General features: G+C 34.8%; 3 protein-coding genes across 4 annotated transcripts; 1 reads left to right on the forward strand and 2 right to left on the reverse strand.

The window, feature by feature from the left end:
• Positions 1-297: 297 nt before the first annotated feature.
• Positions 298-7,072, reverse strand: LOC140826319 (uncharacterized). Of its 2 annotated transcripts, none has more exons than XM_073188546.1 (6): positions 6,825-7,071; positions 6,680-6,733; positions 6,516-6,589; positions 5,944-6,061; positions 5,297-5,355; positions 298-475 (listed from the first exon to the last, which is right to left on the reverse strand). In XM_073188546.1, the coding sequence occupies exons 1-6, from the start codon at positions 6,912-6,914 to the stop codon at positions 397-399; spliced, it is 474 nt and encodes a 157-aa protein (XP_073044647.1). In that variant the 5' UTR covers positions 6,915-7,071; the 3' UTR covers positions 298-396. The 2 variants fall into 2 exon arrangements, with proteins under 2 accessions (XP_073044647.1, XP_073044655.1); XM_073188554.1 differs by lacking the exon at positions 298-475 and adding an exon at positions 483-4,924 and having other exon boundaries at positions 6,825-7,072.
• A 1,382-nt stretch (positions 7,073-8,454) lies between these two features.
• Positions 8,455-13,018, forward strand: LOC140826307 (splicing factor SF3a60 homolog). Its single transcript, XM_073188535.1, has 12 exons — positions 8,455-8,750; positions 8,844-8,963; positions 9,051-9,155; positions 9,315-9,457; positions 9,616-9,712; positions 9,985-10,149; positions 10,467-10,538; positions 10,858-11,016; positions 11,243-11,320; positions 11,505-11,633; positions 12,283-12,429; positions 12,606-13,018. Exons 1-12 carry the CDS (start codon positions 8,577-8,579, stop codon positions 12,750-12,752), a joined length of 1,536 nt encoding a protein of 511 aa, XP_073044636.1. The 5' UTR covers positions 8,455-8,576; the 3' UTR covers positions 12,753-13,018.
• Positions 13,019-13,379: 361 nt separating this feature from the next.
• On the reverse strand, positions 13,380-17,072 carry LOC140826333 (uncharacterized). Its single transcript, XM_073188566.1, has 4 exons — positions 16,729-17,072; positions 14,536-15,036; positions 13,838-13,984; positions 13,380-13,752 (listed from the first exon to the last, which is right to left on the reverse strand). Exons 1-4 carry the CDS (start codon positions 16,834-16,836, stop codon positions 13,660-13,662), a joined length of 849 nt encoding a protein of 282 aa, XP_073044667.1. The 5' UTR covers positions 16,837-17,072; the 3' UTR covers positions 13,380-13,659.
• Between the last annotated feature and the right edge of the window lie 8,034 nt (positions 17,073-25,106).

The following is a 25,106-nucleotide window of genomic DNA, read 5'->3' on the forward strand; positions in this document are numbered from 1 at the left end:
ACAGCAGGGTCAAACAACAGCATTTCATTTTAACATGTTCCTTCATGTGTAAATCAGACCCAAGTTGGTCCGAAATCGGTAACGAAGACTTAGAAATAAGCACTGGAGATGGTATGAACATAAAAACTTCAATAGAAAAGACGGTCGGTTGCTTAAATGTTGAATATATACAGCAGGTTACATATAGCAAAAACATTGGAATGAAGCCGTCTTTCAACATGATTGTTTTTTGAAGTTGTGAATTAATCAAGATCAGCAGTCCCATGAATCGAACACTTATTAAACATGACCGTGAAAGAATCAAAAGGAATTCGTCACACTAAAAAAGGCCAAGAATTGTTGAACAATATCGCTTCACGTGTAAATGACCAATAACATTGTCGTACAATGAGTCACCTATATCTCAGTGTCAAAGAGACGGATGGTCACTTCAGAAACCATCCTACGAGCGAAAGGAATGTAACTCAAACTGTACCTGAAATTTCCAGTAATGGTTGTGAGAACGCAATAAAGTCAAAACATGATATGTTCAAGAAAGTCGTTGGCTTAGACCGAGCAACACGTTCTTTTCTATTCCCCATTTAAAGGAATTTTTACAAAAAATCAACTTTGGGATGAAGAATCCAGCTGGTTCTTATAAGCAATATTAATTGTACAAAGTAAATTGTAGACAACACAGAAGAAGACATAACGGCAGAAATTAAATTCTTGGCAAGAAGAACAAGAGTATATTCTGGACTTGTTTTGAGTGTTTTCTTCTATATTACAATCGTTCTAGGCCTACTAATACATACAGAGTATTTGAGCTTAATCCTAGGCACAATCCAGTAACCGAAGAAAGTATACATATTTATCCCTAAGTATTTAGGATTTTTTTTTTTTACAGAATATGAAAATATTTTTCTATCTATTTTCTCCACACTCCCTCCTCTCAAGTTGGAGCAAATATATCTGTCATGCCCAACTTGCTTATAAAGTTTCCAAATTTTGGTCTGAAGTGTACCTTCGTCAATGCATCGAGAACCTGCTGTTCAGAAGTGACAAATGATATGCAGACAATTCCATTCTCCATATTCTCTTTAATGAAATGTCTTTCTACTTCGATATGCTTAGTAAGATCATGCCATGATTATCAACAATACTAATTGCAGGCTTGTCATCACTGAACAATTTCATGGGAACTTGTGATTCTAGTTTGAGTTCTACTAGAACCAACTTCAGCCACAATATTTCACAAACTCCATCTACCAATGCTCTCAATTCCGCTTCAGCACTGCTTCAAGCTACGACATTTCGCTCTTTACTGTTCCAAGCGACAAGATTTCCCCTTAGGAAGGTACAATATCCTGAAGTAGATCTACTATCAGATATTGATCCAGCCCAATCTGCATATGTGAAAGCTTCTATACTCTTTTGATTGGTTTTTTTAAACATGTTTTTTCCCGGAGAATCAGTCAGATACGGAGAATCGGCCAGATACTTTAAAATCTTATATACTGGTATGCTTAACGAACATTGCGTGCTCAGATTCTCCTTGTGTATAACCTATTTTCTTGATTGATCTGGAGAATCTCTCAAACCAGGCACGTGATGATTGCTTCAAACCATACATGGATTTATTCAATTTGCATGTTTTTCCTCCAAATTGTTATTCAAATCCTGAAGGAACATCCATAACACTTTTTCCTTTTAACTCACAAATGAGAAATACATTTTTGACATCCAACTAGTGTAAAGACCAATCTAGATTCGCAGATAAACACAACAAAATCCTTATGGTGGACAAAAGTTTCTTGGTAATCAATACCATATGTTCGGGTGAACCTTTTATCCACTAGCCTCAGTTTTGTAACGTTCTATAGATCCATTGGAGTTAAATTTCAATGCAAACACCCATTCACATCCAACTGTTTGTTTACCTTCAAGGAGATAATCAATTTCCCATATACTACTCTTTTTTAGAGCATCCATTTCTTCGAGAACAACCTTATTCCATTCTGGAGTTCTTAGAGCTTCCTGTATAGTCTTTGGAACATCAAGACTATGTAACTGTGAGATAAAATTAGGGTCCAATATGGATATCTAATTTTAGGATACATGATTAGAAAGCGGGTGTTTGGTGCATGCCCCTGCACATTTCTTGAATGCAATAGGAAGGTCGAAGAGCTCTGTAGATTCTAGTTTGTCATTAGATGGTTCGGCATTGTTACATATGCTTGAATGGGTTTGAAGTTGAAAATCTATCCTCGGTTCAAATTATTGGTTGTGCGGAGCTATGGCATCAAGGCTACTTTGAGGTCGTCTTTTGTAGACTTGCCCAAATCTCTTCGTATCCTCATTTCCTGTTCCAGTATCTATATCATGAAGTTGTACCCTATTAAGTGTGTTTGTATCCACATTAATAATGCAATCAAGATCTAGGTCAAACGAATCTTCATCTTTATCATCCCCTTGAAGAGGAGAGCTAAAGTAAGCATATTTTTCAAAATATGTGACGTCCATTGTTAAAAAAAAACCTTTTTGTTAGCGATCAAAACATTTATAATCTTTTTGTGTGGGAGAATATCCCAGAAAAACACACCGGACAACTTGGGGATCCAGTTTATCACCACTATGATGATGCACACGAACTAAAACATCACACCCAAAAACTCTAAGGGGTAAATCAGAGGATATACGAGACATGGGAAAGTTTTTTTTTAAACAATGCTAAGGGTGATTTAAAATTCATAACTCTTGATGGCATTCTGTTGATCAGGTAAGTAGAAGTTAAAATAGCTTCCCCCATAAGTATTTAGGTGCTCTAGTGGTAAACATTAGAGACCTAGCTATTTACAGGAGGTGTCTATATTTCCTCTCTGCCATTCTATTTGTTATGGCGTTTGTATACAAGAGCCATGATGAACTAAACCTTTTTGCTGAAAAATAACCCCAAAATTTGTTAAAGTATTCTTTCTCGTCATTACTTCTAAACACTTTAATTTTTTCTTGAAATTGTGTCTGAGTCATGTTTTTAAATTTGTTCAGTGTCTAATTTTTCCCGCATTAGATAGCCGGCCCCAACTCAAATGTGTATGATCATCAATAAATGTAATAAAAGATTATTTTCCAGAGAGGATTGGAGTTTTAAAAGGTCCTCAGACATCACTGTGAATGAGTGAAAAATGTTTTGATGCATGATACGGTTGAATAAGATAAGATGCACGATGATATTTCACAAATTGACAAATATCACATTGAAAATCAGTAGGATTTTTATTTCAAAATAATTCTGGAAAAACATATTTCAAATATTGAAAATTGGGATGTCCTAATCTATGGTGCCACATCATAATATCGCTAATACTAGAACTGGAGTTTGATACGATATTCAAACGTTGAGATTGTCCACCCAAGTTCGTCTTCCCCAAAGTTGTAGAGACCTTCATTTTCTCTAGCACCGCCAATCATATTCCTCGAGGTTAGATTCACAAAATTTCGAAGAAAACTTAGCACAACACTTCAAGTCATGGGTTAGTTTGCTAATGGACAGTAGGTTACACGAAAGACTAGGAACGTTCAGAACATTATGTAGTGTCGAAGTATTGGAAATAACAATAGATCTTTTTCCAATAATAGCTGATAAAGTACCGTCAGCTATTTTTATTTTTTGATTTCATGCACAAAGGGAATAAGAACAAAACAATTTGGAAGATCCGGTCATATGATCAGTAGCACCTGAATCTATTATCCAAGGGTGAGAGAATAAGGTGGACACATTAAAAGCAGCTAATTAATTACCTTGTGCAAGAGAACATGATGCTGGTGACGAAGTGGGGTGTGAAAAATGTGAGGATTGGAACAATTTATAAAGTTGATCTAATTGCTCCTTACTGGAAGTTGGTGTCCCAGAGGAATTTTTCCTGTCAATAAGCTCCACCACGTCCATTCGTTTTCAAATTCTTTGGTTTCCAATTTGGAGGCTTACCATGTAAATCCAAACAATTATATCAGGTATGCTATGGTTTGTTACAATAGTCGCACCGAAGTTCTTCCTTTTTATCTTGTTGAGATTGTGTGCTGGGAAAATTATTCTTGCTGACCAATGCCGAGGACTCTGTGGTAGGTGACAGACACATTGTCATTCAACATCACTTTCCTCCTTCCTTCTTCTCGACGTACTTCTCCATCCGTTTATGGAATATGACACTGTCACGTTTGCATTCCCATGATTCTTCGTAGCAGAGCTCTCTTGTTTTCATATAGTTGTAATATTCAATCACTCCCTTCTCACCTTGTCTGAACTGCCACAGTTTGGTCTTCAACTCAAAAATGTGTGATGAGTTTTTCAGATCGGAGTAAGTTTCTTTCACAGACTCTCAAACGTCCTTTGCGGTGGGTAGAAACAAATAAGTCTTACCATTGATGGCTCCATGGAGTTTACAAGCCAAGCAATGACTAGAGAATATTCTGATTTCCAAATTACCCATTTTGGACTTCTCCATTAAATAGCCCAGCCTTCCCTTGCCGTCAATTACTAATTTAATTGACTGAGCCCACCCCAAATAGTTATTCCCATTCAATTTATGAATGGTGAATTGAATTAGAGAGTTTTCGAACCCAATAGAAATCATACCAGGTGTTCACTATTCCACTTTCTCCAGAGGCTGTCTTGCTCTGTTCGCTTGAAGATCCAGCCATTCTCAGATTTTTCTGGGCTTAGAACACAGGGACAAAATTGGGATTAGGGAAGATGAAAATATTGGACCCAAAATGGTGATAAAGTTGGGCTTATACACTGCAACTGGACGTGGCAACGCTAAAATGCCACAACCCTATCTCAGCACCACCGTCCTTTCGAATTATTGTGGCGCACACCACCACCACAGCGGACGAGGCACGACTCTGTGGACAGGAATTACAAGGCCAGTGTTGAGAACTGGCTCTGATACCATGTAGACAACACAGAAGAAGACATAACCGCAGAAATAAATTCCTGGCAAGAAGAACAAGAGTATATTTTGGATTTGTTTTGAGTGTTTTCTTCTATATTACAGTCCTTTTAGGCCTACTAATATATACAGAGTATTTGACCTTAATTCTAGGCACAATTCCGTAACTAAAGGAACTATACATGTCTATCCCCAAGTACTTAGGAAATAAATATTTAAAGAATATGAAAATATTTCTCTTTCTATTTTCTCTACAAAAAAAAAAAAGTGAAACAAGATAATGAAAGTGAATTCCAAGATTAATACTAAGAGTTGATTAAACTGAGGAGGAAAAAAAGAACTAATGAACGTTTAATCTGACTTACCAAATAAGAGCACCTATTTCACATATGATGGCAATGATCGTAAGAATCTTGCTGTGTATCTGCAAATTTAGAACATGAATCTCTAGTAAAAGCAAATCCAGATGCTACATTGACTGAAATTCGCATAAAAATATTTCACGTTTTAATATCTTTCTTAATTGTGAGAATTTAAGTCAACAGACGAAAAGGAGTTTGGATATAAAATAACTTCGGTTTTAAAAAACTATTTCAAGTTCATAACAAATACCAGAACAATAAGTTTTATGTTTAGTTCTAAGGTTAGAAGTACAAGCACTAATAGCTGTCTCTGGGCTTATTAATTTCTGTTTTTAGGGGAGTTTCAAAAGCTCAAAAAGCCAAACAAATAATCCATATAACGTTTAAAAGTGTTTTTTCCCTAAATTGAGCTTCTTTTTTAAGTGGAAATCGGTATATCAACAGGCACTTTCATCTCTACAAAATTATGGTAAAATGAGATTGTTCAAATAAAATGCATAACAGGACAATGCAACACAAAGAAAAGGATAATATAATTTTTTTTTTGACAAATGCAACTATAAAAACCAATCTGTCAAGAAATAACCTTTTACACACAAACTCTTGAGTAATGACAGTTCTGAATAACTGCAATTTATAGATAAACTTACCAATAGAGCACAAATGAGAGCCACAACAACACAACCGATGTAAATTGCTGTAGCATATACTCGGACACGATCGAGCATCATTCTTAACTGTTGGGCAGGCCCAATGAGGAGAGCCGTGCTGCCAAACGTATCCAAATTCAAAATTCAAGAAAGAAAACAAAAATACAAAAAGTCCAGGAGCATTGAAGGAAATACAAAAGCAAGCAATCTGCTTATCTCCACGGTGTTACGACCACCAAAAACAATGCCTATCCAACATCCGCCTGCTACAATCAGCATTCGGTTGAGTATTGTCATATTATATTTATATTTTCCAGTGACGAGCTTTGCCCGGAATACTAAGGTCCACTATCATACAGACTACATTTTTGGTCAAGAAAATGAAAATTTTAGGTGTGATTTAAGGAAATACAAGTTTTGCCTTAAAAATTTATTGAGTTGCCCCCACATCTTAATCACATCTCGGTCCTGCTGCATCCTAAATTTCACATTCATGATCTGAGCCGACTTTAGTTTCTTCAAATGCAGACCAAATAATATAGCACATTAAATATCATATCTGAGCAATTTACCTTCCAACAGCCAGCACGTTGCCAAAGGTGAATAATAGAGCAAATTTGATGGGCTTTGCAAACACAATCAGCGACTGCAAAGAAATAACATAAATACTTTCACGAAATGTATTCAACTCAATCATCATTCTGTAAAGATTTGAAATTTCCAAGGGATTTCATACCAGGAACATACAAACAAGTCCAGCTAGCAAAAATGCAGCAAACCCATAAACCCTCTGCTTATTGGAATCGAAAAATGAAAAAAAGAGAGTTAAAGATCAAGAAATTTCATCGTGTGCTGTTAGAACAAAAAATTCGTGATTATACCTGCATTGGGGAGAGAGAGCAGAGGCCCTCAGTCCCTTCCAGCAAGTAATCTTGCTGTTCTTCATCTGCATCTCGTGTAAACTTCCACATTACCCAAGATTTACCCACTCCTTTTGATCATCAACTCCCGAGTTTTAGATCATCTTTTTCATGGCCGATTCGGGGGACCCAAGAGTCATGTTTGCAGATTTACGGGGGCTCCTCGGAAAACAAAAAACTATTGTGCTTCCATTTTTTTCCCCTTCTTACATATCTGATTATTTTTTATTTTCACAATCCCCACACTTTTTTTTTTATTTTATTTTACTTTGTTTATATAAAGAACATAATTAATTTAGAAAAAGTCATTTAAAACTGAATAAGAAGAGGAATTATAGATAATGAACTAATTTGTATTTTATTTTTAAAAAATAGCCTTACACTATGACCGTTTGAAATTAAAGTTATGATAGTAATGTCAGGATAAATCATCTGATATGATAAAAATATAGTTGATATATTATTTGATTTGATTGATAAATAATAATTTGTTTGATTTGATTGATTAACTTATTTATAAAATGATAAATTATTATTTGTCTTTTTAATAATTAAAAAATATTAATTATATTATTTATTAACAGTAATATTGTAACTAAATTTATTTATTCATTGATGTAAGATAAATAATTAATAGATGTGTAAATAATATGAAAAAGTAAACATGAGATATAAAAACTAAATCATCGATTAATTAATAATAAGCCACTTAAAACAGTGTCTATATATTAAGAACACAAAAATATTATTATTTTTATATAAAAAATAAAATTTATTTTTAAAAACACACACAATAATGTATTTTAAATTTTCCCAAAAAATTAATCGTGTAATTGACGTAAAAAAATGTGGAGAAGATCATGAATAACAATTTAGTTACATGTTTCATTTTTCAAAACATGGATAATTTTTTAAAAATTTGGAGATATGTCGAATAAGACAAAAACTTGTATGAGACGGTTTCACAGGTCGTACTTGTGATACGGATCTCTTATTTGGGTCATCCATGAAAAAATATTACTTTTTGAGTGAGTCTCATGTGAGACCGTCTCACGGATCATAATCTGTGAGACGGGTCAACCATATCCATATTCACAATAAAAAATAATACTCTTAGCATAAAAAGTAATACTCTTTCATGGATGACCCAAATAAGAGATCCGTCTCACAAATACGATCCGTGAGACCGTTTCACACAAGTTTTTGCCTTACTTTTTATGCTAAGAGTATTACTTTATATTGTTAATATGAGTAGGGTTGACCCGTCTCACAGATTAATATCCGTGAGACGGTCTCACAGATTAATATCCGTGAGACGGTCTCACATGAGATCTACTCGTCGAATAAAATTAATATGTGAGATTGTTTTATATGATATTTTTTATTTTTAAAAACCTACCGTATGTTTTTTTGACGTCATGTTGGACAATTATTTTAAAAACCGATCAAATTTACTAGATTGATACAAACGTTTAAGTCAGGACAGAAAAAATATTAATATTAAAATCTAAAATAATCTCATATTAACCCCTCAATAGAGTAAAATTACACAAAACCCCAACGTTACTCCACTACATGCAAATAGATCCTTCCCAATCCCCGCACACAGAGCTGCCAAAAACGACACCGTTGCTTGGTCCCCCTTACCTTCCTTCCCTAAACCTCTACAAATCGAAAACCCTAGGTCCCGAGCATCACTAAAGAATTTGAAGAATGTCTTCGACGCTGTTGGAGGTGACTCGTGCGTCGCACGAAGAAGTCGAGCGGCTCGAGCGGATCATTGTGAAGGATCTCCAAACCGAGCCGCCGACGACCAAGGATCGTCTCTACCAAAGCCACCGAGTTCGCCACATGATTGAGCAAATCGCTTCAACCACTCACAAACTCGTAAAATTATTCTTACGAAGCTCAATATTTTAAGTTTTTAGGTGTAGTTTGATTATTGATTTACGGTAAATGTTTGTTTTTTTTTATATGTAGATTGAAATTTACGCGGATAATGACAATGCTAGGAAGGATGAGATTGCGGCTCTCGGTGGACTGAGTTCCACGGGAGCCAATGTCAATGTTTTCAGTGCATTTTATGATAGACTGAAAGAGGTGTCAAATTCCGTGCTTTCTTATCACTTTGTTTTTTTTACTGTTTTCTGTCAGCTGATATTGATGATGTGCACTGGTGGAATGTAGATTCGTGAGTACCACAGAAGGCATCCTACTGCTCGATATGTTGACACCACTGATGAATTTGAACAGCTTCTTAAAGAGGAGCCGGTTATTGAGTTCACTGGAGAGGTTATTACACTCTTTCTGTTAGATTCTCACCTAATGCACTAGTACATGATAATAGCTTGATTCTGCTGATGTAGTTCAAATTTCTCTTATTTTTGTCTTATTTATCTAGGAAGTTTGCAGATTTGCTTTTATGCTTATAAAATTTCGGATTCATTTTAGGAAGCCTTTGGAAGATACCTTGATTTGCATGAATTATACAATGACTATATCAACTCCAAATTTGGGAAGCAAATCGAGTATTCTATTTACCTCCACTTATTTTTGCAACCAGAGAATATACCCCGCAAGTTGAAGCTCACCAGGTAGCTAAACCATTTACTACTTTTTCCCATAAGATATGCCATTTATACTCTGCCCTATATTCCACTTCTATTTCTGAATAGATTATTAGGGCCATTTGGTCCGCAAAGATTTTTCCATGTATATATTAATATGTTGGATTATTTGTTTGCTTTAACAGGCAATTTAAAGAGTACATGCAAAAACTCCTGGAATATCTTATATACTTTTTCGAGCGTACAGAACCCTTACAAGATCTTGAGAGGATTTTTTCCAAGGTTTGTTGTTACATCTACGATGATCCACCTTTCCGTTTTAGTCCTTTCTATTGTTATGTTCGACTTTGCCTTTTGTTCCCCTGCTTTCCAGTTCGAAATTGATCTACTAAGCACCCCAAAATTAGTTGTTACACTACTCTGTTTCGATGTCCTGTTAAAGTATTATTTTATTGACTTTTATGTTAGAACTGAAGGGAAAAAATCCTGCTATTGATTAGTATACTTATTCGCTGATTTCAGCTTGAGTTATTATTAGTCTCTATATCTGGCAGGTAGTTTCTGATTTTGAAGAGCAATGGAGTAATGGCCAGGTTGAAGGATGGGAGAATGAGGGCCAGGAAAATTCTGCCATTCCAGAACGAAATCAAATTATTGATCTTGATTATTACGGCACCGTCGAGGAGCTAATGATAGTAGGACCGGAGAAGTTGAAGGAGGTACTAATGGAAAAATGTAGTCAATTTTTGTGTATTGGCTTTGGAAATGAAACATTATTTTCATTGAAAAAGCTAAATTTTTTAAAAAGAGATTTAACCAGTTGCATGCTTATTAGGCTGATGAATATTTTCAATAAGTATCTCCTTCTAATGCTTTCAACGAGTAAAAAGCAAATAAGCTTGTCTAACTGATGGTGATGGTGCATATCTGGTCCATTGTGATTTAATTCCACTTTTCATTTTACAATTTCTAGTTTCTAGAGCTTGTGAAAGTGCATTTTATGAAATGTATTACTGACTGATACCCTAATTTGTAGGCATTGGCTGCCCTTGGATTGAAAACAGGAGGCACTGTGCGACAGCGTGCAGAGAGGATTTTTCTTATGAAGGTGAGAATACACTTTCTTATGCATAATGTAAATGGACTTGTGCATGTTTACCATTGTACATATGTATATGTGAGGAAACTAAGGTTAGATGGCTATGAATCTTTTTCTTTCACATCCAAGTTTTTGCGTGCATTATTTTAGAGGGCTTGTGCCTAACTTGATCCAATAGTCTCATCTTAGACTCATCATGATTAAACAAACTGTGCTATACCTACACTACAATTACCTCATGAATTAGCAGTTACGGGTTACCTATAAATTTGGAACCTGGTGCTGAATTTATCTGTCTTTGATCTTGTTGATTGTTTTTCTGCCTCAGCATACACCCCTTGAGAAGTTGGATAAAAAACATTTTGCTAAGGGCATACTTGGACCAGATAGAAATAGTGGAGCTGTGACCCTGCGGCCAAATGGAGACGCTAAAGAGATTTCCTTGATGGAAGCCAAATTGAAAAAGTTATGTGACCTGTTGCATGAGGTAAGCATATAACGTCTCTATTTCCTTTAATCATCTCACCCTTCTCCATTTGATTTCTGTTTCTTTTTTAGTGTTGGTTCTCCACCCCTCTGTTTCCCATGGTTGTGCTCATTTTACCAAGTTCTCCACCTTTTTCTGCGTTAAACTTTATATGACTTGGAGACTGCAGAAATAAAATGTTTCTGAATTGATGACTTAATTTTATTTCTGGTATTTGACTTTGCAGACCATTGTGCGAACAAAAGAAAACATCGAGAAGAAACACGCCTTGACATATGATGAAATTGTACAAGAACGTGAAGAGGTACTGTTATTCAAGCTCTCCTAACCCGGATACTACTGGAATAAGATTATAAAAAGATGGGCCAGGTGTAAATAAAAAGATGGTCTAAGTGTAAAAAAAACCAAACAACTTAGCCCAAGACTATTAGGGCGGTTACTTTGTGTTTATTTGTGAATGTAATTTTGTTATTGTATTGTACCATCAGGATGAGGTGCAACCTGAATCTGAAAGTGATGACGAGGATCAGCAGATCTACAATCCCCTAAAATTGCCCATGGGCTGGGACGGAAAGCCTATACCATATTGGTTATATAAGCTTCATGGGCTTGGTCAGGTAAATAATCTTCTACTCATGTTGGAATTTGACGAATCTGTGGTATTTTCCTCTTGCTATGGTTTTCCAGTGGTCTGATGTGAAGTCTCTCTATTACTTGCTGTTGAAAGATGTCAGTATCCTAAAAGAATGCTCAGAAAATTTTGCTAGTTTAGAAGATTTGAGTGATGGAACTGGGATCAAACTATTCTAGCAGATCCCCATCCCCTTCATGGCAGTTAGGAGATGGCAAAGAGGGCAGGGAAAAATAGAAGGAAAATAGATGAAAAATGGTGACAAACAGAAGTACCAATTAACAAAAGAAAATGTGGGAAAGGCGGGATGCTATAAAATAATGTCCTTGTGAAACCAAGAAGGCAAAAGAAAATAACGGACGATGAACCGTTGTTGTTAATGTAATGCTAACCTCTTTCTAAATTTCCCTTGTTACTGAGTATTGTTTCCTTATTGAGGGATATTGGTGGTTGGATAACAAGTTGGTTTTACTAACTTAGGATGAAGAGTGAGACTTGTCGGTCATGGTTATTTTTCTACTGTTGGATGGTCTTTATGGTTATTGCCCTTCGTGTTTGTATTTTGAGCAGTCTGGTACTGTGTTTGGCTTTCTGAACATATTAATTTTTGTTGATGAATTATTGCACGTGAACAGGAGTTAAAATGCGAAATATGTGGGAACCAAAGTTATTGGGGCCGTAGGGCTTATGAGCGTCATTTCAAGGAATGGAGACATCAACATGGGATGCGATGTCTTGGTATTCCAAATACGAAGAATTTCAACGAAATAACATCCATTGAGGTACTCTTTCTAGCATGCAATTTGCTATCCTCATTTGCAGGAACAATGATCCTTGTAATCTGATAACTAGGCAATCTTGTTTTGTAACACGTATCTTATGATTGATCTCTGTCTAAAATAATGTTGTGCAACACTTTCTGGTACACATGGGTAACAATATCCATTCATGCACATAGGAAGCCAAACAACTTTGGGAAAAAATCCAAGAAAAGCAAGGTGTAAATAAGTGGCGCCCTGAGCTCGAAGAAGAATATGAAGACAAGGAGGGTAACATTTATAACAAGAAGACATATACCGATCTACAACGGCAGGGTTTGATATAAGGGAGACAATCTGATGCAGCTACTGCCTTTTTTCCTTGGATTTCACGGTAATCGGTTAGGCAAGAGTCGTCCATACGTGCTCTTTGGTAAAGCTGAATTCCATATTGAGTCGATCTTCCCTCTGTTTGAACACAGGATAAATATTTTGATTGTTGGCCAAGAATCGAACATAAAACCTATTTGTAATGATATCATATTCATAGGTAGAAACTTGAATTTTGGCTGTGTTCAGCTTGATTGAGTTTAACAGTGAAGACGATTTTGTAGTTTTTTTTTCTTTTTCTTTTTCTAAATATTTATTTATTAGATATAATCTTTAATAAACTAGTGTTGTATAATCATTGAACGAAAAATGTTAAAATAAATAAATAATAACTGATTGAGAAATTTAGATATAAAAACGTTGAATTTCCATGGTAGTTTTTAATTGAGAATCGTTAGTCTAGTCCAGAGCAATGATCATGCAAACACTACCTTAGACTTTTCTTCCATTAGTTCATTTAGATGAGAATACAGAATTTTTTTTTTTAAATTTAAAAATGTCGAGTTTTTCACCATAAAATACAATATTTTGGCTAACCCAAAAAGGTAGGTTTACTCCACAGGGATTGGATAACACAACATTCGTGAAGAAATAACAGAGATTTTATTTAGTATTATCGAACAAACTAGATATATATCATATATATACATATCTAATACATCATTTGATCTATACATTATTCAAGTAACAAAGAAACAAACTAGTCTACCAACTAATAGGTTTATGCATCCAGTTTATTAAGTACATCCTACCTAAGCTTTAAGTTATCATTCCATAGACATAAATTTACCACTTGGGACGCTTCTTTCTCCCCTCACATCATCTTAAGATCTTCCACACCTTTATGCTTGTTCTTGTTCATTGTCACTGTTTCTTGGAGGGTTCTATTTCTTCGGTCTTCGCAAATCTTCCACGAATTCTTGGCTGGCTGTCGGCCAATGCCTTCCTGCAAGCATACTGAAACAAAACATACAGTAAGTTTCGTGAGAGTGTAGATTTTACTAGCCCAATTTTGAAGGTAAAGCTGGTTGTTTTAACTGACCTTGATTTTCCTGCCAAAGTTTCGCTTGGACTTCTTGCTCCGGTACCTGGAAAGTTTCTCTTTGCGTTCTTCAGACGTGTAACTACTCGTAATAGTTGGCATCCCCAATGGGGACTGTACGAGGTTTATATTACCGTTACCAAGAGTCTGTCATAAAAACCCAGAATCAATGAACCGTGCCCCATCCTGTTGAAGAGGACACAAACATCTAAACCTTTCTTAGTTCGCGGACTGTCATAGAACTCTTGCATGCATGTGGACTTGAATCGTGAGAACAATTAGGGGAGAAATACTATAGTTTTTGTGCATGTTTGAGATTTGATTAACTTTACAATGGCCACTTCTAGGACTTGGTTAACTTACAGAATGGGTACCACTGGACTGGATACTATTTCACATTTCCAATCGTTTTAAAAAAATTACTAAATTAAGTTGCTAACAGAATTGATGCACGATCATGTAAGGCCAATCAGACTTCTTCCATAATCTGATATGAGACAAGATATTACCAAGTTTCCAGCTTACATTTTGACCAAATATAGAGCCACATTTCTTGGGCTCTATATTCTTTCTTATGGTTAGCGAAAGATTCTATTTGGAACAAATCAATCTTATCGTGCAGCGGAAGAATAATGGAATAGTTGCTATGTATGAGTAGCTTGTAAAAAAGATAAACAAGAAAGTAAGTGATTTTGAACCTTTATGTCTCCTTCGCTATACGCTCTTCGCATCCCATATACAGCTCCAAAGTCCATAACAGGGAGATCTAGAAAATTTGGCCTCAATGAAGCCTCATGTACATACTCCATTGAACTCAGACAGCTAGAACTAACACTCTTCTGGAACGAACCCTCGACGATGGAGATTCCATCTGTCTTCACAGCAGGAATTTCGATAATTAGAACATCGGATAGAGGTGTTTCATTCCCTTCTTTGGCTAAAAGATCCTTCTTGCATTCGTAAAAAACATCACTGAGGAGCTGACCACTCTTAATGGATGATTCAATATCCGATGCAGTCAATGATTGAGGGGATATGATGTTTTCACCACAAGAAATCATTGAAATGGCAGCTGTCATTGGATCGATTCCCATCATTGGTTCTTCAATTACTGGTTCAGGAGCCTTGAAGAGATCCCCTTCTCCTCCCAGGTTGTAATCGGATATAGTGGAAGTCTGAATGAGACTATTTGTGATGCCCTATGTTAAATTTAGAGATAATAAAATGTTAGTGATAAAAAAATCGACTGGCGAGAAGCATTATAAAAGTTGACGTCCGCTATATACTAGTCATGATTTTAAAAGCCAAGAAGCATCAACAAAATTTATATAGGTCACTATACATACAAATTTTCAAATTTCAGAACAAAAACCTTCTAAAACCAATACATATGTTCCAAATATTCGAAAAAGAAGCATTTGTCATTCCCTTGGTTTTCAATTTATCAACTCTCACAATGTTCTAAAAGCCAAGATTCTAAAGCTATATGGTCGATAAGTTCTCCCTCGCACTCCATCTTATGACATCATCCAGCAGTGGTGCAACACCCAATTTTGTGGCGTGGTCAGGCCTCAGCCCTCACATCTATTGTTTCTTTCAAGGAGGTGTAAAACCATTTCCTAAACTCCTCAATAGTGGCACAGTTAAAAGAAAGGGACATGGGGGGATTATTTCAAATTAATTTTTTTTTAAAATAAAACAAAGTTTTGATATTTCCCAAGTAAACACTGGGCAGAATATTCGTATGCCTCCACTGCCCAAAACCAATGCTACAAGGATGTAGCCAACATGAGTGTTCTACCCTTATCAACCCTGGAAAATCCCTATTATCGGTAATCGGTTAGTTCGACCCTACCCTTGGGGCAGTACTTTGAGGTTGATCTAATTGTATTTGAAGGAGGCTACATCATTTTCACATGATGCAAAGCATTGATCCACGTGCAATACCCCAAAGACAGGATCGAATAAATCCTGTCTCAACTCTCAAAAAATGAAGAGAGCAAGGAAGGATAAAATACCCCTTTGTGAGGTAAACAACAAAGTTAGCCCAATGAATGGAAATCCATCAGGAAAATGGAAAACAGTTAACAGAATAACAACCACCAAAGGGTAGCTGAGTTTAGCTCATCTCTATCTTTTCCCTACTTTTTCCATCTTTAATCAGCTCAAGTGGGATGAAAAGTGAATCCACAACACATTACAATATCAAAATCGACAAAAAGGAATTGTGAAAAATAAAAAGATTAGTCATCCCCTATTTTGCCTTTTTTGAATGAGAGAAGAATGGGGGCAGTGAGTGAATAACACGGAACTAATGATTATGATATTCTTTCCACATCTTCTTTCTTCTTTTCCCCCCTCCATAAATAGATCCGAGCACTAAAGAAGAACTCAAATTACTTTCCGTTTTTGCTGCCTTTAATCCCATTAGAAACAATTTTTTTTTAATAAAACTCCAAGCTGTGAAACGAATAAATTATCACTCAATTAATTTTTAAACCAGAAATCCAAAGGGATTTGCCGTCCATTCACTTCAATAATTTCACAGGACCACAAATTAATAAAAGAAACATTCTGGAAGAAAGCCTTCTAATTTTCCAATTGTTTTTCAATGACCGATTTTATTTTAGTTTTTATTTTTTTGAAAACGTATATACTAGAACACCAAATCACTAACAACCCACCAAAAAATTGGATCTTGAACTGGAAAATTACATTCACCAAAAGACATAGAACCCACCTCAAGAAAATCCAATGAAGATCAGAAATGCAAATAAAAATAGTTGACAGAGTCACGCAAATGAAAAGAACCCCTCAAAACTCAAATCATTCTAATTTTGAAAAGAAGATTAATGTAGGCCAAGAAAAGAAGAAACGAGGAGATTACTTACCAATGAAGAAGCATTGGATTTGTGTAAGCAGCAAAACTCATCAAACTGCAGAGCTTCTTGAGCGAAGTTCTGAAAGTACGGGAACATAAGCTCAGTATCTGCATACATTTAACTCACTTTTTCTTTGAAACTGTCTCCTTTTGAAGATTACCGAAAGACGAGAAAAGCAGAGTGTAAAAATATATATAGAAAGAGAAAAACTTTAATGGTGGAAAGGCCTACTTATAGTGTGCCAAACAGGGCCAGAGGGAAAAGGGAGGACAAAGTAGCAGCAGAAGCTGTGATCGAACAGTTCATCTGAGAGATGAAAAAAGGAATTTGATTTTCTTGATTCTTCGGTGTCTGCATTTGCAACATTATAAAAAATGTAGTCTTTTCTTTAAAAAAAACATACAATTTAATCATTTTAAATATGTTGAAAATTATAAATTATATGTAAATTATTTGTAAGTAAATTATATGGTAATTATTTGTAAGATGAGGATGGTTTGTGCTTCAGTCGAGACATCATCATAAACTTGATATTTTATTGTAGACAAAAACTTGTGTGAGACGGTCTCATGGATCGTATTTTGTGATACAGATCTCTTATTTGTGTCATTCATGAAAAATAATTACTTTTTATGCTAAGAGTATTACTTTTTATTGTGAATATCGATAGGATTGACCCATCTGACAGATAAAGATTTGTGAGATCGTTCCACGAAAGACCTATTTTTTATTGTTAGGTTACTATAATATATGACAATTATAAATAATTTCAATTAATTATTTCTCTGTCATAAACTTGAGACTTTATTGTCAGGTGGCTATAATCTATCGACAATTATAAGTAATTTCAATTAATTATTTTGTAAAACAATTACAATGTTCAGCGATTTGGTTGATTAAAAAAAACACAAAAATATTCAATCTCCATAATGTAGAGAGACGTAAATTTTCAAGTAATTCTTGAATATTTACAGTTAGAGTTAAGAAAGTTAAAATTTTGATAGTGAGATTTAAATAACAGAAAATACTTAATAAAATAAAAAATTTCAAAAAATAAGTTTTTTTTTGGGTGCTGTAAATTAAGTTTTGATAGGGATATTATTCGACTTTGGTTGCAGTCATAGTCACTAATAAATTTTTTTTTTTACAGATTTCTATTTTGTTAAGAAAATAATAATTATGATAAAAATAAAATAAAAATAAAAAGTTTATATTTATGATCCTAATGTGACGTCATTAAACTCAAGGTCTAAGTATTCCTCAATTTAAGTTGGCCTTTTTATTCTCTGACTTTTTGTAGAATGTGTGAGTTGAGACATAAAAATTACACACAACTTGATGATAATCTAACCTCCCTCCCTTAATCTAGTGTTATTTGTATATGTCTTCAAGACTAGTTTTTGTGAATGAAATTGTTCGGGAAAATTTCATGCTATCACGAGGACGATACTCTCGTTATGAAACAACAAATCGAAAATTATCCAGGAGTATTAAATCTAACAGTGTCTTCAAAAAATTTTTTTCTTTTAGATTTCATAATTTAATAGTTTTTATGCCTTGTATCAACAATAAGCTTGGAGATTTGAAATATTTTTAAATAGGGATTAATAATGAGAAGTTTTCAAAATTAAAGATAATACAATAATGTGTAGCCTTATTGCATGCGTAGAATTGAAAGAGACGTATAAGTAGACAAGAAAAGATAAACAACGACAAATTGCGAATCGGGTCATTGAATCGTAAGGTCTTTTTATTACAAAAATGTGTTGATGAAAAATAATTTATTTGTTGAATAGAACTAATACTATAATTTACTTTAGTAGATTATATATAAAAATCTCTCTCTCTCTCTTTTTTTTGGTTTGAGGTTGACAGTGTATGATTATTTATAAAATAGAGTATAAAAAATACTATAAATTAGGATGGTGAGAGGCCGAAAACTTGATGTTAAAACTTAGTTTTGAGTAGGGAGTGATATATCGAAAAATACATATTATATATATCGTATCAGAAACTAAGGTAATAAAAATACTTATATTGATGTCGTATCGAAAATTACGGTATACTTTCGTTATGTATAATTAGTATAGCGATTGTAACGAAATATTGCGGTATATCGAGATTTCGATACGGTATCTGTATATACCATTTTATATCGAAAAATAACTTATGTTTTTTAAAATTATTAACTTTATTTAAAAATATTATATATATTATTTTGATATTTCGATATATAACTAAAATTTTCAAATTTCATTACGTTACGATACCAAAAATTTGGATATCGTTATTATATATATTGAAATTTCCACATTTCTTTGCGCTCTATTTTTAAATGCTCAACTTTTTTCCTAATTAAAGCGGAAATCATGATTAGACTTCGCACAAACATCTTGGGAATCCTCCACTTTTAATAGGCCTAATATTTATTATCATTTTTTTTTTTTAAAAAGTTATCAAAATGTCTGGAAGCTTTGATTTTCATCGACTCTAAAAACTCCCTGATAACTATGGTGTAAAAGAATTCAATCGAAACAAAAAATTACATGTATTTTGATGTTTATACTCAAGCTCATGTCATCTGAAGTATGGGTCGAAAAAAATATTTAATCTCGAATTTGATTTGAATTAGCGATCAAACTATGGCTCGAGTTCGTGAGCTTGGATAATTTTAAAGATTTAAAATATACTAATGGTTAATTTGCGAATAATCGAATAAAATAATTTATTTGTAAGTGTGACTCGAATATTAATTGCAACTAGGCTCCAAGCAATATTGGTGATTCTATTAATGCAAGTAAAGTATTTTGTAGTAAAATTTATTTTTCCTATCTAATTGTATAATTCAAGCACCCGCAGCATTATCAAAGAAAAGCTAGGAATAAAGATGTAGTAGAAAATACAGATTAATTTATTCGTTCCATGCATCAAATGAGTATCTCTCAATGGTAAAAACCAACGAGATCGCCAGATCGGCCAATTGACCCAATGGACTCGCTCTTTGTTCCCGTCGTAATGACTCAAGTTCGAGATATACGACGGCTAGTTGTGTTTCAGTACAATCGATATCGCAAGCAACTGGAATTTTTTTTTTTTTCTGCTTCTTTCACTTCTGTATTTGAATATCCTTATTACCATTTTACAGTACTTCGGATTCAAGATTGACAGAAAGAGTAGTAGTAGCTGATGAAAAACGTGATAGATAGCTTCTTGTGACAAAATAAATTGCATAGAAGGGACTTGTTCTCCTTTCGACGCCCCTCGTTTACATAGAAAATAATAAACAATAAAAACCAACCAATTTGACATATTTCCTCTCACGTTTTTTTTTTTAAAAAATGTATATTTCACAGTAAATAATAATAGTCCACTTATCAAGAGAATCCATTCGAGGGATCCAAATGTGGCCATCGATCTCAAAGTCAAATAGTTTTTAATATAAAGTTAATTAAGTGGGAATCAAAATTTGGGACTTTTTAAGCTCAACAAAAACAAAATTATAATATACATTTTTTAAAAATAAAATGATTCGATCTCAATTGTGTCACATATATCTAAAATCTAAGTTTCACCTCACAACTATTCAACTTTTTTATCGCGATGCATATTAAAGTGTTCATCGTTTCGTTTCATCGGGACGTTACCTTCTACTAGGGGCAGATCAAACAACCGACTCGATTTATTATTATTATTTTTTTAAAAAAAAAAATCTTTTTTTCAAACCTTTGTTGGGACAAGTCATTAAATGGAACTGCTTTTGAGCCAATTTAGAGGTCCAAGTGATGTGCATTTGTAATCAGGACTCTATACAACCTTAACTTCCCACATTAGGAAATTACAAAATTAAATAAAAATTTGATTTTTTTGAGGGAAGTGATTTGCTCCTAACGTGGTAAATTACTCAACATTTTAGCTACCGACATTCAATTTAGATTTGTAATAACAAATTGTAATGCCCGAGAATTTAATTAACGTAATCTGAGATGATTTGTTGATTATGACTTGATGTAATTATAGCCGGGCCAGTTCGAGATCAAATTGGAAAAAAATTATGAGGGACACAAGATTTGGGCCGAATGTCATTCGCCCGGGCGGGAGTTTATGACCGCCCGAGCGAGAGGGTTTCATGGTAGAAAGCCGAGAGTCCTTCGCCCGGGCGGCACTTTTTGTCCGCCCGAGCGCGCATGTAGAATTTTGAGGGCCGAGAGTGCTTCGCCCTAGCGAGCAAGTTGGTCCGCCCGAGCGAGAGACGTGTTGCACAAAGATTGTGCCATTTGCTTTGCATGCACGGAATGGATATATATATATATATATATATATATATATATATATATATATATATATATATATATATATATATATATATATATATTGGCATGCAATTCTTCAGAAATGGGGAGAAGAAATCGAGATTGAAGGGAAAGCTTCGTTCTTATTTTCTTAAATTGATTTGCGAGTGAACCGTCTATCCAAATTGAAATCCGCCTACAGTACTGTGTTCCTATCAAAGCAGGCTTCATCTGGACGTAAGTTTTGTTACGTTTAGACAAGATTTGAATTTATGATATTGTCAGAATTGAATATGATTCAGATATGGTGTTTTTACTACCGTAGATATTGTAGAATCGAAGTCAGATTTAGAAACAGATTGTTTAGAGAATTGTTATGAATTTTAGAGTTGATTTGATTGAGATTGCTATCAGAATTATGCTGTTATTCATTTTCAAGTGTACAGATACTGAAGTTATAGATTGTACTGAGATTTATTAGGAATTCTGGTAGCGTAATTGTGATGTTAAGACTGACGGGGTTACAAGACTGTAGTGTTATGCCGTCTAAACATCAGTTGGTACAGATTGATCAGATTCAGTATTGGTTTCTGTTATCTCGTGATATTGTTGATGTGATCAGATTTTGTACTGAATTGGGTATTGATCAGAACAGATTGTGTTTTGAGCTACACATTGATACAGTGTATTTGTTATTGTCGTTTCAGATCAGGGATGAACAAATTCGACTTCGTCTTCATCAGACGGGGACGACAAAGGTATAATTCATGTGATATTCGGGACGCATAACTCAAATTAGATTAATTTGAGTTTCCCAATAAAATCACATACTAGATTATTGTTTATATTGTTATCTGATTATGCTTTGATTATAGAATCTGTATTCAAGCAGGTAAGATAATTGTGATATTCAGTTATGAATATGATTATGCTTTGTTTACAGATTGTTATGCATTGCAGTTAAGATAGGAAAGTCTTTGACAGGCATTGTCAAATATCTAGACGTTTCGGTGTATCTCAGCATAGGAGTAGGTATTACTCTTATTGCCGCCGTTGATACAGCTCAGACCGAAGTCTAGGAATGAGACGTTCATTACCCCGATTGGAGGGTAGGTAGTGACGTCTTATTCACACCGGGATCCCTAGAGTTCTAGTCGAGTCAAGTCTAGACGTGATTTGATTAGGACTGCATGCTTATATGGATGTGGTTCCTAGATCATAGGACCCATCATTATTGCTTCCAATTGTGCTAGCATGTTTTTATGATTTAGATTGGTTATATGCATGGTTGGTTGATTTGAAGTGCATGCTTGTTGTGTGATTAGATTTCATAGCTTATGAAATCTAATGTTTCGATTTTATTCATAACAGCATGTTTCATGAATTATTTTATGTATATACATGTTTACCATGTTTTATACTGGGATTTATTCTCACCGGAGTTATCCGGCTGTTGTCTTGTTTTGTATGTGTGCATGACAACAGGTGGGGCTGGATCAGTGTCGAGATGACGATGAGAGAAGACGAGTTAGCGTGGTGATTCCGGACTTACAGTAGACTTGGTTTTATTACTTGACGTTAGTAGTGGAACTTTAGATTAGATTATTGTACTTTTAATACTGAAATGTATTTTATACAGATATGTGTAGTATTTAGATTCCATTACCTTCCGCTATTGTATATTAAAAAGAAAAATTTTTAGACCCTGTTTTATCTTAATTGATAATTAAATCCCAACGATGATTAAAAAAATGATTAGCGTCCGGGTCCCCACAACAGGTGGTATCAGAGCGAAGATCCTTTAGAGATAGATCTTTAGATTGAGATAGTCAGAACTGATAGATCTGTTAGACTGACTTAGATTGAGATAGAAGAGAATGAGCGGGGTAGATGAATTTTCTTTCCTTGCATGTGTGTGCTAGCATGAGATTGATTTTAATGTTGACTGACATTGTGTGCTAGCATGAGACTATGTGTTACTGCTTAAAGATACATGTTTACCTGATTATGTGAATTAGATTGGTATTATGTATCACTGAATACGAATCAGATCGGATTCATGACCAGCAGTAAGATGGTCAGGAAAAGATTTGAAACAGGTTTGTGGTATGGGATTACTGATGTTTTTGGTAATCAAATATAGCTCCCCGCAGAATTCCAGAAAAAGGCAGTACGTCATATGATCAGACAGATAGAACAGAATCTCAGATAGATGTGGCAGAAATTCAGATGGAAACACAGTTACAGAGGTTTCAGTCGTTTCAACCGCCAATTCTGAAAGAAACTGAGACGTCAGTAGATTGTGAGAAATGGCTAGAGGAGACAGAAATGTTATTTGAATTCCTGAATTTCACGGATGAGTGTAGAATTAGGCTTATTGAGAACCAGTTGCAAGAGACTGCTAGAAGATGGTGGTTACTCACCAAAGGAGCCTTAGAGCAGAGTCGTTCAGTGATTACGTGGAAGACCTTTAGATTTGAATTTTATCAAAGATTCTTCCCTACCTCATATAGAGAGGACAGAAGTGCAGAATTTGCAAACCTGAGACAAGGCCAGATGAGTATTGAAGAGTACTTGGCACATTTCTTCACACTTCTACGTTTTGCTCCTCTTGTGGCTAGAAATGATGATGCTATTTCTAGTCAGTTCATTCAGGGATTGAATCCAGAAGTACGTACATTGGTGAATGTGAAGCAATCAAGTAGTTTTGCTGATACTTTGAATAGAGCCAAAAGAGCGGAAACGGTTCTGACAGGACAACAGGAAGTGTTGTATGATCTTCCAACTCCGAATCCACAGCAACTGCCTTCTAGAGTCGAGATTGGCAGCAGCAGTGATATAAAGAAAGAACCATTGAAAGCTCAAAAGAAACCGTTCAAGAAAGTAGGAAATGTTTCTTCTAGTTCCAGTGGTTCCAGCCCGAGCTATACAGGGGTATACTGTAGGATTTGCGGAGGGAGACATTCCTCAGAGCAATGCAAAGGAGTGCTTGGGAAGTGCAATATCTGTAAGCAGACGGGACACTTTGCTAAAGTTTGTCCTCAGAAACATTTTCGAAGATCTTAAAGAGCACAGTCATTGGTGACAATGACAGAAAAACAGACCCAGTAGTTACAACAGGTATCATTTTTTATGATTATATTGCATACGTATTGATATATACTAATGCATTCGTTATGAGTATCTGTGAATGAGTGGTATGGAGATATGCTGTATCTGTTGGGTCTGTGTATACTGTAGTATTGATTCCTTGGCTGTTGAGGAATATGTTGATATCAGCAATTTCTGTGACATATTATATACTCGGTTAGATGAGGATGGGACTGGATTAGATATGATGTACTGGTGTTATATGATTTCGATCTCAGTATGGATATGTACTGCTAAACAAGTACAGAAATATTGTAGCATGTGTTCTGGAAATAGTTGATAAATGAGGATTCTAGATCTAGAATTCCTTAGATCATTGTACTGTTCTTGACTCGATTAGTACAGAAAGGAATAGATAGTATCCTTAGGTATTCAGTAGATCCACTGAAATCGAGTCTAGCAGTAACACATGGGCTAGTAATCTAATAGTGGACTGGTGTTGGCCTAGATAGGATGTCAGATGTGTTTTATATCAGAATGAACAGGAAGAAGTGACAGATTAAAGTATGGGCTAAGGAATCCAGTTGATTGTGTATTTCTCTGGAAGACATTTTAGTTGGTTTCTAAATTGACAGATTATGTGTGCAGGGGTATTTTGAAGAATTATACTTGTTATATCTATGATTCCGGGATATATCCATAGCATTTGATTGTTTATATTGAATATTTGAAGACTGGGTTAAATATTCCGAGAACTGTGATTATTGTATACAGCAATGGGTCAGGTATGGATCCGACTGCAGTTATTGATACAGGTTTATATTCAGACTATGTGGTATCAGGAATGTCAGAATTAGCAAAATGTCAGATATGTCAGAACTTCCTTATCTGATTTGGACAGATTATCTTATTCTGATTATCTTTTTCTTGTATTACTTTACATCTGCTGAGTATTGTTATGATTCTAAATCAGTATTTGAGACATCTTATATTGGTTGGGAGTATATT

The sequence above is a fragment of the Primulina eburnea genome, chromosome 1 (assembly GCF_022965805.1).
Source record: "Primulina eburnea isolate SZY01 chromosome 1, ASM2296580v1, whole genome shotgun sequence".
NCBI lineage: Eukaryota > Viridiplantae > Streptophyta > Magnoliopsida > Lamiales > Gesneriaceae > Primulina > Primulina eburnea.